Source organism: Procambarus clarkii, chromosome 56 (assembly GCF_040958095.1).
Source record: "Procambarus clarkii isolate CNS0578487 chromosome 56, FALCON_Pclarkii_2.0, whole genome shotgun sequence".
NCBI lineage: Eukaryota > Metazoa > Arthropoda > Malacostraca > Decapoda > Cambaridae > Procambarus > Procambarus clarkii.
Window position 1 is genome coordinate 21,687,078 of NC_091205.1, and position 15,801 is coordinate 21,702,878.

Below are 15,801 nucleotides of genomic sequence, written 5' to 3' on the forward strand. Positions count from 1 at the left end.
AATAATCAAGACGGCAAGCCAGCGTGACAATATTCCATTTCAATCCACAACAAAATCACGATTTTTGTTTCTATTCTATTCAAGGTGTTGAAGCAAGTGGAGGAGGATGTTGGTAAGCTTCTATGTCCTATGGTCTTCTGACGATGAATTCGTCGAACTCAAAGCTTAAGTTTTTAATGTCTCGACAAATTGGCGTGCAATTGAATACCAGATGTGGCCCTCAGTAGGGAACTTGATTCATTGTGGCGTCCAGCAGCGGCCAGCTTACTGTGCACTCCATACTTGTCCTGTGAGCTGTAGTTTATTGTGCACTCTCACTCGCCCTATACCCATCCTAGAATACTTAAAACTCCAAAAAAAACTCTCGCACACCTCAACAGAGCCCATCTACACCAGAGAGTAGCAGAAGGTTCGCCCTCTGCAATATGGTATCTTCAGGCCACAAAGTTAGACAGGTTAAATATCCCGAAAGGAATCCACAGGGAAATAGTAGTTCGGTTATATACTTCACTATCCTAGGAATGTGAAGCACAACCAGCGACCTTAGAAGAGCTTTAAGAGTCCCTGAATCTTGCAGTAACCGCCATGAAGTCATCAACACAGCCACTCTTCTGGTCAAAAAAGGTGTCCAGCAGCTGGACACCCTCATAAATACTGTCAAGCAGCTGGACACTCTCATAAATACTGTCAAGCAGTATCGTCCCCCGCGATAGCAGCCTGACGATTAGCTGTGACCTCATCACACAGTATACCTTCACTTCCCGCAATAAAAACAAAAATCTACTTATTAATGTAAGTAATCTACCACTTACTACCCGTATGTGGTAGATTTTTATCTTTTTATTTTATTTTGCCATCTTTTGGGTGTCTTAATCTTCATCAATCAAACTCGTCCTGTGAGGGGGTAGTTTATTGTGCACCCTATACTCGTCCATTGGCTGTTAGCAGGGAACTGGTTGTTGGGGTCGTGTGAGAGCCAGGGAGCGTTCGCTGTGTGCATGCCTCCCTACGGTGCCTTGTTCTATGTGGATACTGAATAAGTTAATGTTGTGACATCACCTGACGTCCGCACTCGACCGGAAATTAGCGTAACGTTACCTAGCGACCACTTGCGCGGCTGCCAGATGCGTTTTTGTTTACTTGTAATAGGAATATCGAACCTTACAAAGCCTGAACAAACCTCGCCTAATCTAATACTCTTTTTGATAGTGAAAACGTTAACGATCGTTAAGACTGAATAAAAGGCGTCGCTAAATTCCATTCACCTTTGTCGCTAAATTTGTGTTCGTCAGTTAAAAAAACAACAAAAATATTGACAGAAAAGTAACGACAACAACAAAAATTGCATAAACAATGAATTTTTAAGCACATGCCGCAAGAGCTATCGACCCTGAGAGGAAGAAACTAGCGGAAGCAAGAGCCCGCTTCACCTGGGGGAGCTGCTTGACCACCGCTGTGCCACCTTCAGCGTCCCGTGGCACAGTGCCAACACCTCCCTCCGGCCCTCACCCCGCCTCCCTCCCACCTGGGGATCACGGAGGCCGTGGAGATGTCACAGGGGAAGGGGTGCTGACATCAGTGTAGGGGAGAGGTAGGGGTACGTAGAGGGAAGTAGGGTGATGGAAGGGAAGATTAGCGTTCGTCAACTTCAAACGTCGTTGTCAGGTTGACTATACCTTCTCAAGTTGTTTTAATTAGCATTGTGTTCGCAATAGAATTCCCTGCAGGTGTATATGCATATAATGTCCAAAAGCCCAGTGTGACTCCCCACTGCAAAGCCTAAATTCGACAAAAGTTACCGGTGAGCGCACATGTGTGATGGGAAGACTCCAGGAGTCGGAGGAACACACACAATCGACTTGAGAATGGTCCAGAACGGATCGAAACGTCGTCGTCCCTTCATCTTCTAGTGTGTGGTCCGGTCAACACAATTGAGTAGATATCCCACTAATCGTATCTCCAGAGGAACACCCATATCACACAAAGTCAGCAGCGTATACAAGGCAAACTTACACACTGCCTTCACGAATATGAATAAAGATCCATTGGGAACAGCGTCAACAAAGTGGGCTAAACAGTCTCCAGAGTACGCAGTGGGCGAATGGAACCTTCACCTCGCTGCGGGGCATTACGAAACCGGACACAACTGCGAACAACGTCCTCCCTGAGCTGGGAGGATTGAGTTACTGTGATAGACTAAATGAATTGAGCCTCGCGCTTCAGGAGACAACAGATGAGACATGATCACAACTGACACGATATTCAGAAGTCGACACCGTAGATAAAAACGGACAATTTGACCTGTGAGGGACGAGAATGGACAGTTTGGCAGGTGGAGACGTAGAGGGAACTCAGCAAGTCGAGGCCAAGAGTGCTTATTCCTATCTAAATTGATTGGTAAAGCGCGCTTCTTCCTGTGTAAACTAACTAGCGTAGAGCTGTAATTTCTGTCTGAAGTGAGTGACGAGGAGTGCCTCTTCCTGTCCACTTCTCGCTACTTGCATATTCCAGGATTGGAATATGGCGCCGCATATTCCAATCCTGGAATATACGGCTCCTGCGTGGAGTCCATACCTGGTCAAACACAACATGAAGTTGGAGAAAATTCAGAGATATGATACCAGAGTAGTCCCGGAGCTGAGGAGTGTGAATTAAGAGGAAAGGCTGCAAGAATTTAACCTAACGTCGCTTGAGGGGAAAACCCGAGTAAAGGAAAATATGATTATCGCGTACAAAATTCTCAGGAAATTTGCTAGGGCAGACCAGGACAGTCTAGCAAGGATGGTACACGAACAAGGGGGAGAGGGTTCAGGTTTAGTCAAACCTTCGTGAGACTTCAATTCATGAAAATATGAACTGGTGAAAGGGAAACTGGACGAAATATACACAAGGGAAGGAACCTCTAAGTGAAATTAAGATGAAAAATGTACCAGAAAGAAGTCTCAACACCGGATTATGAACAGACACAATGTTCGTAATCTTGGGCTATCAAGTAGAACTTTAAAACAGCCATTTGACGAGGACTCTCAGATAAATTCGATGAAATATCTGAATGCAAACAGGAACTAGCAGATCCATTGTTTATCACAATGAAATGTGTCTAACAAAACATATATATGAACCATATAACAATGTCAGCAGACTCACTGACGTCGGCACAGCCCGAATACGACTTGGCTTCGGGTATATCTCTTGAAGCTTGGCCTGTATGGGGAACTAGATGAAGTGGGAGGGAAGAGCGTAGGGAAATGGGGTGAGGGGGAAAGGGTAGAGGGGAGAGAGATGAGAAGTGGGAAGAAGGGGACAAGAAGAAGGGGGTGGGGGGAGAAAGAGACTATCCCAGGCACCGCCGGGTACACCACCACCTAGTAGATATAAATGTTAGATCTGAGGCCAAACTTCATCCTAGTGCTCTCAGGTCTATGAGTGTTGAGTACTCTATCATACCGGATTGTTTGAAGCAATAGTTTGATACTAGAGATCCGGTACCTAGATATAGTTACGTTTCAGCATTATTATGTGCTGAATTACACGCAAATCTCTCTTTCTCTCTCTCTCTCTCTCTCTCTCTCTCTCTCTCTCTCTCTCTCTCTCTCTCTCTCTCTCTCTCTCTCTCTCTCTCTCTCTCTCTCTCTCTCTCTCTCTGCGTAGTAGAGTAAGAGTGCAGCTTCCTACTAGCTACGTGGTTCAGGAAGCGCTGGCTATACCACAACATACACTTGCATGATGAACGCCCCGGGGGTATAGTTTTTGTTCCTGTTGAAGGAGCTTGAGTCATGTATTTAATGTAAAAACTGGATATTTGGCAATGTATCTTACTTGTTCCAGATGGTGTGTGTGTGCGCGCGTGTGTGTACTCACCTACACCAGTGCATACTGGTGTGTACAGTGTGCGCGTGTGCGTGTGAGTGCGTGTGTGTACTCACTCTAGGGTGAGTTACATCTTGCCTGTCTACCTGTAACGTTACTTATACGGCAAGAAGACATCTGGCTTGCACAAATCCACAAGGGCCGTGACGAAGGTTCGAACCTCGTTTTAAGGCGCGTCTGGGATCCTCTCGGACGTAGGTTCGAACCCTCGTCACGGCCCTTGTGGATTTGTTCATTTGATGCATCACGCTATTGTGATTTCTGAGTGTAAAAGCTGGCTTCTTGTCGTATAAGAAGCGAACACACGAACTCCTATACTTTGACATACATCATTCATTACACATTACTTATACATAGGGGATACTGCTACACGAGGGAGCATACACAGCAGCTAGTTGTATTACTGTATAGGCTGACACGAGGCACGTATTTAGTCCCGTGTGTGTGTGTGTGTGTGTGTGTGTGTGTGTGTGTGTGTGTGTGTGTGTGTGTGTGTGTGTGTGTGTGTGTGTGTGTGTGTGTGGTGAGGGGGTGTTTATGTGTCAGCTGGCCAGATGATGAGCCGGTTGCGTCCACAGAATTCCCAAGCCGGAAAATCTGGGCAAACTACATTGATGTATTGCTGACACAAGGTGAAACAAGGTAACGTTGAAAACGTTGATCTTGCGTTAATTTAAACGTTACTACTCGTCCGGTAATATTTTATATTTTGTCCGGTGAAACAAGCGTCTTACTTAACCCTTTCACCTTTGTTTTGCTTTGTTTTACCATTTGATCCACTTTTGTTCACGCTCTCATCTTGAGGAAAAGTTCACTTGACTTCCCTTCGCCTCGCTCTCCCTTTCTCCCTCTCCCTCTCTCCCTCTCTCCCTCCCTCTCTCCCTCTCTCCCTCCCTCTCTCTCTCTCTCCCTCCCTCTCTCCCTCCCTCTCTCTCTCTCTCTCTCTCTCTCTCTCTCTCTCTCTCTCTCTCTCTCTCTCTCTCTCTCTCTCTCTCTCTCTCTCTCTCTCTCTCTCCCTCTCCCTCTCTCTCTCTCTCCCTCTCCCTCTCTCTAGATGCTAAACAAGAAGCCTCAACATTGATTACCGCCTCAGAACACCGTATAATAGGCGCTGCCGCGATTGGGCCTTGTACAGTGTACTCTTATATTCAGCAACAGTAGGCTTATTGTACATTTGAATAAATGGAACACCGGACTTGCTGTTTAAACAAAAGCTTTTCTCATATCTACACGACTCAACAATACCAGTTTCTATGAATGTACTTCTTTATCAAATATTTACGAGTGGCAAGGTGGGTCCTCCGCCGCCCTCTCTGTCCATATACCTTAATTATTTACTCATAAAACCACCACAGTTCTCATATGTATCCGCCTTCCAGATTCAACCTCTCGAGGGACTCGATTGAATTGCACCTGAGAGCGGAAGACTGACCTCTATCATGGCTGTTCGTAATGATGAGCAAATCAAATGATGAAACTAGCTCACCCGCATAGGAAGTTGCTTAGCTTATGGACCTGTACTTGAGATCGCTCTCCAACCCGTTGTTGAGATAATAATTCATTAAAACACTTTGAAACTAGCTTATCAAGACTGTGACTTGTTTAGCTAAATGATTTTTTGGTTTCAATTTGAAACCCTTATGGGATTCTGTAATCTTTTTCCACAACTGTCCACAAGGTGGGTATGGGGTCCACTAATGTCCACAAGATGGGTATGGGGTCCACTGTCATTCACAAGATGAGTATGGGGTCCACTACTGTCTAAAAGATGGGTATGAGGTGCATAATAAATGAATTAAACTAAAAGCTAGTGCTTGTAAAGATTAATTTAAGAATTACGAATATTTAGATGGAGAAATACAGCAACTAGATGAAAGCGCAATCAAAATAGTTTTATTCATAACAATGAACCCGATTTATTTTGTATTTAAACTTGTGTTATTCCTTTGTTTATATATGTATGTTATTGATAACTGTCTGGGAAGACTCGCTGTATAAGTGCTCATGATTCGGTGTTGATCTGAAATAATGTTGTTATACATTCTGAAACAAACGTATAAACTGCTAATCTAGCGGGCATTAAGGCTAGGCTACGGCTCTTCACTTGGAGAGCCTGCTTGACATTTTCCATCAATATCCAACTTTTTGTTTTGTCTGTCCATTATTGTACAGGCCGAACTGGTCCACATACCATGAGGTCACTTGTTAGACTGCCATGTCCCCCTCCAAGAAACTTGCCAAGAGAGCCTCACACTCCTTCAAAGCCACGTAATACGCGGCCTCGGCCCCCTCCAAGTCACTTATATGGCAGTGTTCTACCGGGACTCTGGCCAGGCGGGCGCGCCCTCTCCGTCTTCCTCCGAACAAACAGCCATATCTCCTTTTCCAGTCATGTGCTGGAACACTGCTTGGCTCTGTGACTCACACTCCTTGACGTAGCCAACCTGTGAGGGCGTCAGTCTAGCTAGAATTGATGTAAATGTGCCTCCTGGCTGGCCCACTATCCACTGTTGATGGACACCACCGGCCATAGTCACGCTTCGAGAGAAATGTGTGTAAATTTGGAAAGACTGAAGATAGGTTGATTGACACAATTTGCTTAAACATATGCTGTTCAAAGCTACATTCGGTTTCAGAATCAGCTGCAGTTACACTAAATTACTTATACTCTTTGAATTGAATCAATTTATTTTATTTTTATTTATTTATTTATTTATTAACAAGACGGTACAATGGGTTTGTGAGATTACATAATACTGGTATTTTTGCATTCTTGCTAAACCACTAAAACGCATAGCATTTCGGGCAGAATTCATTGTACATGAAGGCAATATTCATTGTACAATATATGAAGAAATCACATACACATAGACACTGTCTCCATGTACAACATACACATAGGGACATGCTATTTTTAGTGTACAAATTGCTTAAAAATAGTCACTAAATAGTTTCAAAGTGGCACGCCAAGAATCCGAGCCTAAGGTCCGTGTTTATCTTAATCCGCATCTGGGTAAAGGTATAACTATTTTTTTAACACACTCTTCCTTCTCTACTGTCGCCCATTAGTTCAACCCAATGGCAGATGTGTTTATAAGTCCGTCGAAAGAAATGCGTGGCGCAGGGAATGACAGATCGATTATATTTTTGTCTGTCAGTGACGGGGTCATTCAATTATTTTTTTTAATAAGTATATAAGAGTGTTCATGTATCCTCCATGGACGGAGTTTGAGGAGAGAGACTGGGGCGGTTTTTACAAGATAAAGTTGTAATTACAAGTCATGATTAACAGGTATAAGTTGAACACATTTTCATCTGTGTTTAGAGTTCTCTCAAGGCTGGGGTTTGGTGTCACTCAGGATGTGGCCTGGTGTCACTCAGGATGTGGCCTGGTGTCACACAGGATGTGGTGCAAATGTAATTTTATTAAAATTATGTACCTTGCTTAGATCACATCTTTAGTTGGTTATGCTGCATCTATGGTTGCTTTTCTGCCCAAAAGCTTAAAGGGCTGAAAAATAAACTTAAAAACTTTGACTTCAAACTAATTGAGAGCAAAAGCAAAAATTTAACTAAAGTAGAAAAGTTAAAAAAATATATATTATGTTGAATGTAACAGCAGAAATTGCAACAGAACAGCAGATGGAAATTTTAACTCAATAAACAGAAGGAATAAATTTGTGTAAGATTTTACACAACATATATCAGCTGTTTTACAAGTTCAAACATTAATCATTAACATTCAATAACAGCAAAACATAGGTTGACATTTAGGAGGTGGGTTTGGTTACATTGAGTTGATTAGGTAGAACAACACTTAGTTTCTCTCCCAAATTGGTTCAGAGAGGGCCAGTCTTTGACGTGTTTGGGAAGGTCATTTCACATTCTGGGACCTTGATTTGCAAAGCATTTCTACTTTGGCCAAGTCACACTCTTGGAATAGCAAATAGATATTTGTTTCTAGTGTGGTGCCAATGGGTTCTGTTACAACCCTCTAGAAAGTCTTACTGATATTAGTGCTCTGTGCCGTTTCTCTATTAAATATAACTTAAAATCTGTAGATTACTTGCTACATCTCTTGACAATCCATATGATAGATTACTTTTTTCGGTTATTATTAGGGGTTTACCTGGTCAAACCTATAAACCCATGGAACCGCCTACCTACCAGAGTCGTAAATACCAAATAATTTCTTCATTTCAAAATCCAAGTTGGAAAAATTCCTCGGTAACAATTGGGGACCTTTACCAAGCCGCCGGTGTTCTGTCTCCGTAGAGGTCATTAGTGTGTTAGGGGCCCTCAAATTAATTAATGTAAATAAATAAATAAATAGTAGCGTTCATCATTCGGCGAGAATCGTTTTCTATAATAGCATTCATAGAAAATGGTAAAAATATATGGCCTAACTATAGACAAAGTGCCATTTCTGAATATCCACCCCCATCATTTATATTGCATTAATTGTAACTCACTTCTGCTAATATCGTATATGCTGATGAAGTAATAATAAAATCCTAGCTGCCTGCGGATATACAATCCAAATTAACCTACGCAACATATCTCACCTACGTGTGAAATGGTATCCATATCAGGTGGGTAGAAATAGCCTAAGCTACTCTATCCCTTTGAGATGTATTTATTGCTTATCTCAATAAACATACTTGAACTTGAACTTGGTATCCATACAAATGAGTGAAACTCTTGCGATGTACATTAATGTTCTTGTTGTTTATAATGGATATTACAACATTTCAAGTATCTATTTTTGCATTTTGGGTTTTTCTACTTACTATTCGGCTATTGATACTCTTATATAAAATAATGAACTGTACTTTTTATGTAAATTTTCCCAATTATAAATGTACCACCAATTATGATTTTTGTTGTATTATTAACAAGCTTACGTATACACATCAATGTGCTGCTGCCCTATTATGTATGAAAGACCACACAGTGTAGATTAAAAAAAAACAGCTACAAGCTCATCTAACATCCCCATCTCACGGGACGGCCAGTCATACATGGAATCAGGAGAGAACATTTATTTATTATTTATTTATATATATACAAGAAGGTACATTGGGATTGTGAGGATACATTGTTGTACGGCTGACCATGAAATGAAATGTAATGTAAGGCTGATCTATTAGCCTCTACTAGCAAAATCTGTGTACAGCACAAGAATATCTTACAATATTACTGAGTGTATGAAGTAATTACAGAGCTCAAAGTACCTCAATTCTTTACTTCAATACCTCAAGCAAAGTACAATTCTTGCTGATATCTCCTTATATTTAAAAATTAAAAAAAAACGTAAAAAAGTATCAGATTTTCACATAGATATCACGCGAAGGTTATATTAATTTGATTTTAACTGTAGTGTGTCCGTTTGATTAGCATGGTTGTAAATTATAGTGAGCAATGTTTGCCGAGCAGCGCAGTCTCCATGGTCGTTGTTTCCTCCGCAGCATCTGGTAGATACAGTAACGTCTAGGCGAGCCCTGATTGGTGGAGGAGACGTCGAGGGGGGAGAGATCCACCAATGGAAGAAGAGCTCGCAGGAATCTCCTTCATGTAGTTTCTACCAAATACTGCTTTGTTGTTTTGGATTTTTAGTGTAGTATCTTATATTTGTGAAAGTGTGGTAAGTATGTGCTTTTGCCGCCGTGTGTGACGCCTCACGGGACTGGGAAATGTGAGGTGATTCATTATGTGCGTGTGGAGGTGGTGGAGCAGCAGGTGAGTGTGGTGTGGAGCAGTGTGAGGCGGTGGACGTGTGGTGGGAGGGCAGGGCAGGGCAGTGTTGACAGTCGTGCCAGTACACCTTCCAGGTGATGCAGTGTGTCAATGTACTTTCCAGGTCATGCAGTGTGTCAAGTGTACCTTCCAGGTATTGCAGTGTGTCAACGTACCTTGCAGGTTATGCAATGTGTCAGTGTATCTTCTAGGTCATGTTGTGTGACAGTGGCACCAGTACACCTTTCTGTCCATACAGTATGACTGTGGTACTAGTGTACCTGCAAGGTCATGCAGTGAGACAGTAGCACCTAGGAAATATTGCCAGTGGCAAGTGCCAGTCTCTAATGAGACACTGGCACTTGTCAGTGACACCTAGGTCATCTAATGAGACACTGTCACCAGTACACCTAGGTCATGTAATGTGACAATGGTGCCTGTATAATTACCAGGTTATACACTGTGACAGTGATACCAATACATCTTTTAGTTATACAGTATCACTGTGGTGCAAATATTCCTCCCTGGTTATGAACTGTCACAGTGGCACCAGCATACCTCACAAGTATGAGGTAGCCTGCCTGAGGCCATGAAAATTCACGGCCCGAGGCCATGAAAATTCTCTCTTTTTTTTTTTTATAAACATCACTTTCTGACATGTGGTTTGGTCATCATATCTTCAGCCATGTTATTGCGAATCATTGTTTACAACTTTACTTTCTGCTCAAAACTTCATCACTGCATGTATTTTCTTGGGTTGTTGCTAGTTCAAGTCTTGGCTGACACATTACCTGCATTTTTTTGGAAGTCATGGTTTTAGGATGTTTTGAAAATAAATATAGGTAACAAGGCTTCTTCTTTTTTTCATATAATGGGTGTTTGGGAAGTGGGACATGGAGTGTATTCTTATGGTTTTGTTTACAAAAACTACTTATGGGCTTAGAACACTGATTTTTGTCAGATTTTGAAATTAATGGTTTTGCATATAGAAAAAATAACCTAAAGTATGTTGGGTATGAGGAACTCTATTTAGAAATGCTTATTAACATTTCTATATTATGTAGCACTTTAGTCATAAATATTTGTTTATCAGTGTGTGTGTGTAAGTGATTGATCTGTATCACTATAAAAATAAATTAAAACAAATGTTTTAAGAATGTTTATTCAATAAATTTTGAATATAAAGCTTGGGTTGTACACCGAGCTATCAGCCATGTACTTCAATCATTCTGCATCAATATAATGGTCCAGATTATATGTTCACTTGTTGACATTTTTTTCTAGCAGAGCTCCCTCTCATAGTGGTTTCCTGAGCTAGTCACCTGGTTAGCTAGAAGCTTGTCATGCCCTCTAGGCCTACCTGAAGCATTATCTTGTCAATTCATTATTGACAAAGAACATAAGAATGAAGGTAACTGCAGAAGGTCTATTGGCCCATACGAGGCAGCTCTTGTTTATATCCACCATGGATATAAAAAAAGGGGGAGTCTGGGGATACTAAATCAACCCAAGCCAAGAGTAAAATGGCAACACATTCTGCAGGAAGAAACAATGGCAACCATGTTAATTATGTCCATGCTCATTAGCCAGTTCGAGCCGCCAGTTAGTTACACTCCCTCACCACCAGATGGCAGTGCATTGCACAAGCTAGCCAGTCACCTCAGTCATGGATGTACTAGAGTTAACAAAAACTTGGGAACAAATTACACTATCATATTGTAATCGGGGCGAGGTTGTCATATTTTAAGGCCTTGTGGTTATCGCCTAATCACAAATTGGTCTTTCCTGCCAGTGTTTAAATCCAGGCCTGGATGACATTCCCAGACAGAATTGCAGCCAAACAATATGTTGCAAGACACTACCTTTGAGCTCTGCCAGGAGTAGATTTATATGCAATACTGTAGATGTGCATATTTCAGTGTAAGCTTATAGTACAGTATTGTGCTCAGTCACTGCTTTTGTCAATTACTGTATATGTACAAAATTAGTTATCAACACAAATACTACATTGTGTTAACTAATAAGTGAAGCAACAAACAAAAACCATCCAAGTTAAACATTTGAGTACTCTCCTCTTGTACCACTGTGTCAGCACTCGTGTATTGCAATAATTGACAAAATGACCTTGCCTCATGGCTTCCTTCTACAGTTGACAAAACCATATAGATTTTTTAGGGGGAGGGGGAAGGGGGCTTTTCCTATATTTTTCAAGCAAATATATCTTTCTATAAGAACAAATTATTACCAATAATAAAATAAATTTATAATTTATTTTTGTTATTTTTGCACAGCTGAGGGGACAGTTTCAATATCTGCATTGCAAGAGTTAAAAAAAATACGACCTATAGAATGTGTGCTCATGCACATTAAATAGGGCTATCATGACTTTCTTGTCATGATGGCCTTGTTTCCTGTGGTGTTAGTGTCCCTTAGCAGAGCACTCAGTTGTGTTGTACAGTATACATATTTCATAATCTGTGGCTGCTTGTTCCCTCCTGGATACCTGGAGAGGGTTCTGGGAGTTCTTCTACTCCCCAAAAGGACCTCGCTTGGAGCGGCCCTCAGGCCCACATATCCACTACAACCAGGTTGGTTTGGCACTTCTTGCAAGAACTTATCTAAGTGCCTCTTGAATACATCGACCTTTATTCCAACAATATTTCTAATGTTTGTTGGAAGTGTGTTGAACAGCTATGGACCTCATGATGTTCAGACAGTGTTCTCTGATTGTGCCCATGGCACCTCTACTCTTCATTGCTTCTATTCTGCACTGATGAAGACTTCTTTCCGAGAACTACAATCTTTAAAAAAAAAAAGATTATGCAAATGGGAGTTAATGGTACTATATTGGAAAATAAGATTGCCTTCCTGAAACTTCAAACAGTCCACTCCTCCCTCATCCACAATAAAATATCTTTTGAGCATTATTTCTAATATTTCTGCCTCTTTAAAGCAACAACTGCAATGCAATACAATATTGTAGTGTATACAATACAATACATAATGTAGTGCAGAATGCTTGGGAGGTGCAGTGATGCAATACAGGGTAATAATGAATAATCTAATCCTTAAAGTTTGAGAAATAAAAGAAAGGCTTATGGGAACCACATAAAGTACAGTACAGTACATGAAAATACAATAATCTGCATTTGGCCTTGTGTAAATAATAATTTACAGTGTCGGGGCAGGAAGCCAGTGTGTATTAATACGCATTTAGCTTTTATCAAGGCTCTTCCCCCCCCCCCCATTTGTAAGTTTGACAGTTGGTCGTCATCCGTGCCACACAGTGACAATTGCTCATTTTACCACTGCCATGCTGCCTGTTGGGTCAGTGGGACCTTCAACCCTGAGTCCTGTGGGGTTTGCTCTCCCCCATGTGACTTTTCCTTCTGACCCTCCTGGCGAGGTTAGGGTGTATCAGGAAGCAACTGCTTTGCGAGTTCCTTTTGCTTGTTTGGAGTGGTCTAGGTTATGTGCCTGGTTGGCTGCTCTGGGGCTGCCCTGTCGAGTGTTTGGCTAACTAATTAGTGACCTAGAATTGGAGGTATTAGTGAACTCCACCTAAGCTCCATCCGCCCTCCCCCCTCTTTCTTCCCTTTCGGGCATGATTCACCCTTCTCCTGAGCTTTCCTTGCCCCCTTTCCCCTGATAATTAAAAAAAATTAAATTCCTTGCAGCCCCCCCCCCCCCCCCACTTCCTTTGAAGCTTCCCTCTTGGACTCTGCTTCACTATCCTGGGCCATGGGCATGGATGCTGGCTCTGCCCCAGGGCTCTCAAGTACAACTTCTGAGGCTTGGAATAGTCTAATTTGGGCCCTGTGCATCTCATTTGACTCTACATGGTTCCTGATTCCCTCCGAGGAGGATCTCCTTTTGCAGGGGGAGGGATTTTTGTGTCCTCCCTCCCTGTCTGAGTAAGATTTGGTTACCCCTTGGGTTCGGATTCCGTATGTCTTTGGGCTTATTAGTCTCGATGTTTGCTTTCTGGCTGCAATATCTGGTGTTTGCTTCCTCCTGATTTTACCATTACCATGCAATGCCTTGTTTCTGTGGGAACATGGCAGCTGATGTCAACCACTGGTGCTTGAGAAAGACTGTGGTCTTCTCTCTTACATAAAGTGCAATTTAGCACAGTGGTCAGCTCGGTGCAAACACAACCCAATTTTCCTGAGTTTGATTCCTCTGGCAGGAAGAGATGTTTTGGCACATTTCCTTACACCTGATATCACTGTTCACCTAGCAAGTATAGATAGGTATGTGAGAGTTAGGCAACTGTTGTGGGTTGTGTTCTGTTGATGGTCATTTGTTGGCCTAAGGCATTACATTCGGCATATGTGCTGAACGTAATACACATAACAAGTTTGTTGTCATACATAGTTATTGGTCGCCGAACATTTAAGAATGCCTTTGAGCATTTTTTTTCCATTGGCAGTTGAGAACTTTTATGAAAATTATTACCAATTTAATCACATGCTTCCAAAAATGTCCCCCACCCCTGGCTTAGGAGGATCTTAATAAGGCCAACCAGCTTCCTGTCTCCACCAATGGGAAATAAAAACATATTGTGTTGGCAGAGGAAGACCTGGATTTTCTTAATCAATTTCTCAATGCCTTGTTCTCCCACAATAAATGGCTTCCTGGCAGCTCCGTATCTTGGTTCCTCCTTTGCTGCAGCACCTCTGTAGCAGATTTCAAAGCTTGTACTCGCCAGACAGATTGGATTAATTTAGTTGCCTGCTTTTGTTTGTATCAGAAGTAGCTGCTGTGTTTTTCCCAAGTTGTTTTCCCAGATCTCGCAAGATTTTGATGTAGACCTTTTCACTGTACATCATGCCTCCAGAGGTGTATGGTGTTTGGTTAGTTTTAGAAGTCCATTTGGATGTTTTGCTGTTGTTTTCCTCGCCTATTGTTGTACTTGACAAAGAGGTGCACCAGGTGTTGCACAAGGCCTGGGTGTCCGCTCAACTATTGAAATGGGTGACTCCCACTTCCTCTTTGGATAAAGGCGCTCTGGTTGCCTCTTTTGAACTCCTGCTTGAGGCCAAGTTTTTTGGTGATCCATTTCCTTATGCAAACAAGTGTGGCATTGGTTTCTGCTCTCTGGTCTTTCAAGCCCTGCCCATTTCTGGGAAGTCTCTTTGTGGCTATTCATGCCCTTATCAGATGCTAGGGGGCTAGAAAGGGGGGAGGGGAGTGCTTGATCTTTTTTTTGTCTCCTTTTTTTCTAAGGAGGAGGAGGAGGATGCCTTCAAGCAGAGGATACTCAACTTGCCAGGGGTCAGTGAATAACTACCTTGGTTGTAGTTTGCCAGATGTTCTTGTAGCTTATGCCAGTTCATCCCAGATTCTCAGATTATCCAAACATAAATATTTTTTATTTTCCACGGCCCTAATTAACAGAAACGTGTCTCGATAATGGGGGTCAGCACTCAGTACTGTAGTTGTGAAGCCTCGACACAATTTGGCAACAGAGAACACTTAGTTTTACCAAATAATACAAAAATATCAATGGTTTCCTACATATAGGTTGGTACATTTCTATTTAAATACCGAAATAGGTGTTTTTAGCATGTTGTTAAAATAATTATTAAATAAATAGCAGAAAAATTGTCTTGCAATTATTTGATTATCCAGATTTTCACTTTCCAGACAGTGGAGGTACCAATTGATCCGAAAAATCAATATGGCATTAAAAAGCAACTTAAAATAACCTCTCCCTAGCAATATGTAAGCAACCCCTAGGCCTAGTATTCATAATCTTATGCCTTATCTTGAGGTAATCTTGGAATGATTTCGGGGCTTAGTGTCCCTGTGGCCCGGTCCTCAACCGGGCCTCCTTTTTGTTACACACCTCCCGGGAAGCAGCTGTCTAACTCCCAAGTACCTATTTACTGCTAGGTCAACAGGCACATCGGGGTGAAAAAACTATGCCTCCATTTCCACCTCCACTGGGGATCGAACCCGGAACCTCAGGACTACAAATCCCGAGTGCTGTCCACTCAACTGTCAAGCCCTTAAAGTAGTTCAGTACATATATTATATGCGCAGTACAATACAGGTACTGTGCTCAACCTAGGAGAGGTTAGACTAGGTTGCTTTTTTTCTCAGAGCCTCTACAAAATTAGTGTATAAAATGTGGATTTTACTATGCAACATTGTGCATTTTATGCACATGCTCCACAGTCGGAATATGTG

At 41.9% G+C, this 15,801-nt stretch overlaps 1 protein-coding gene across 6 annotated transcripts in view; it reads left to right on the forward strand.

Annotated features, from left to right (window-relative positions):
* The window catches only part of Socs16D (Suppressor of Cytokine Signaling at 16D), a 116,221-nt gene that overhangs the window by 52,991 nt on the left and 47,429 nt on the right, over positions 1-15,801 (forward strand). The window contains exon 1 of one of the 6 annotated variants that reach the window (XM_069305856.1): positions 9,374-9,444. The exons of 1 other annotated variant lie outside the window; for it this stretch is intronic. Coding sequence is in view for 1 of the 5 variants with exons in the window: in XM_069305853.1 (XP_069161954.1) it covers positions 9,718-9,760 (43 nt within the window). In the remaining 4 variants the exon portion in view is untranslated. 4 more of the 6 variants (XM_045762825.2, XM_045762826.2, XM_069305855.1 and 1 more) reach the window with 4 other exon arrangements.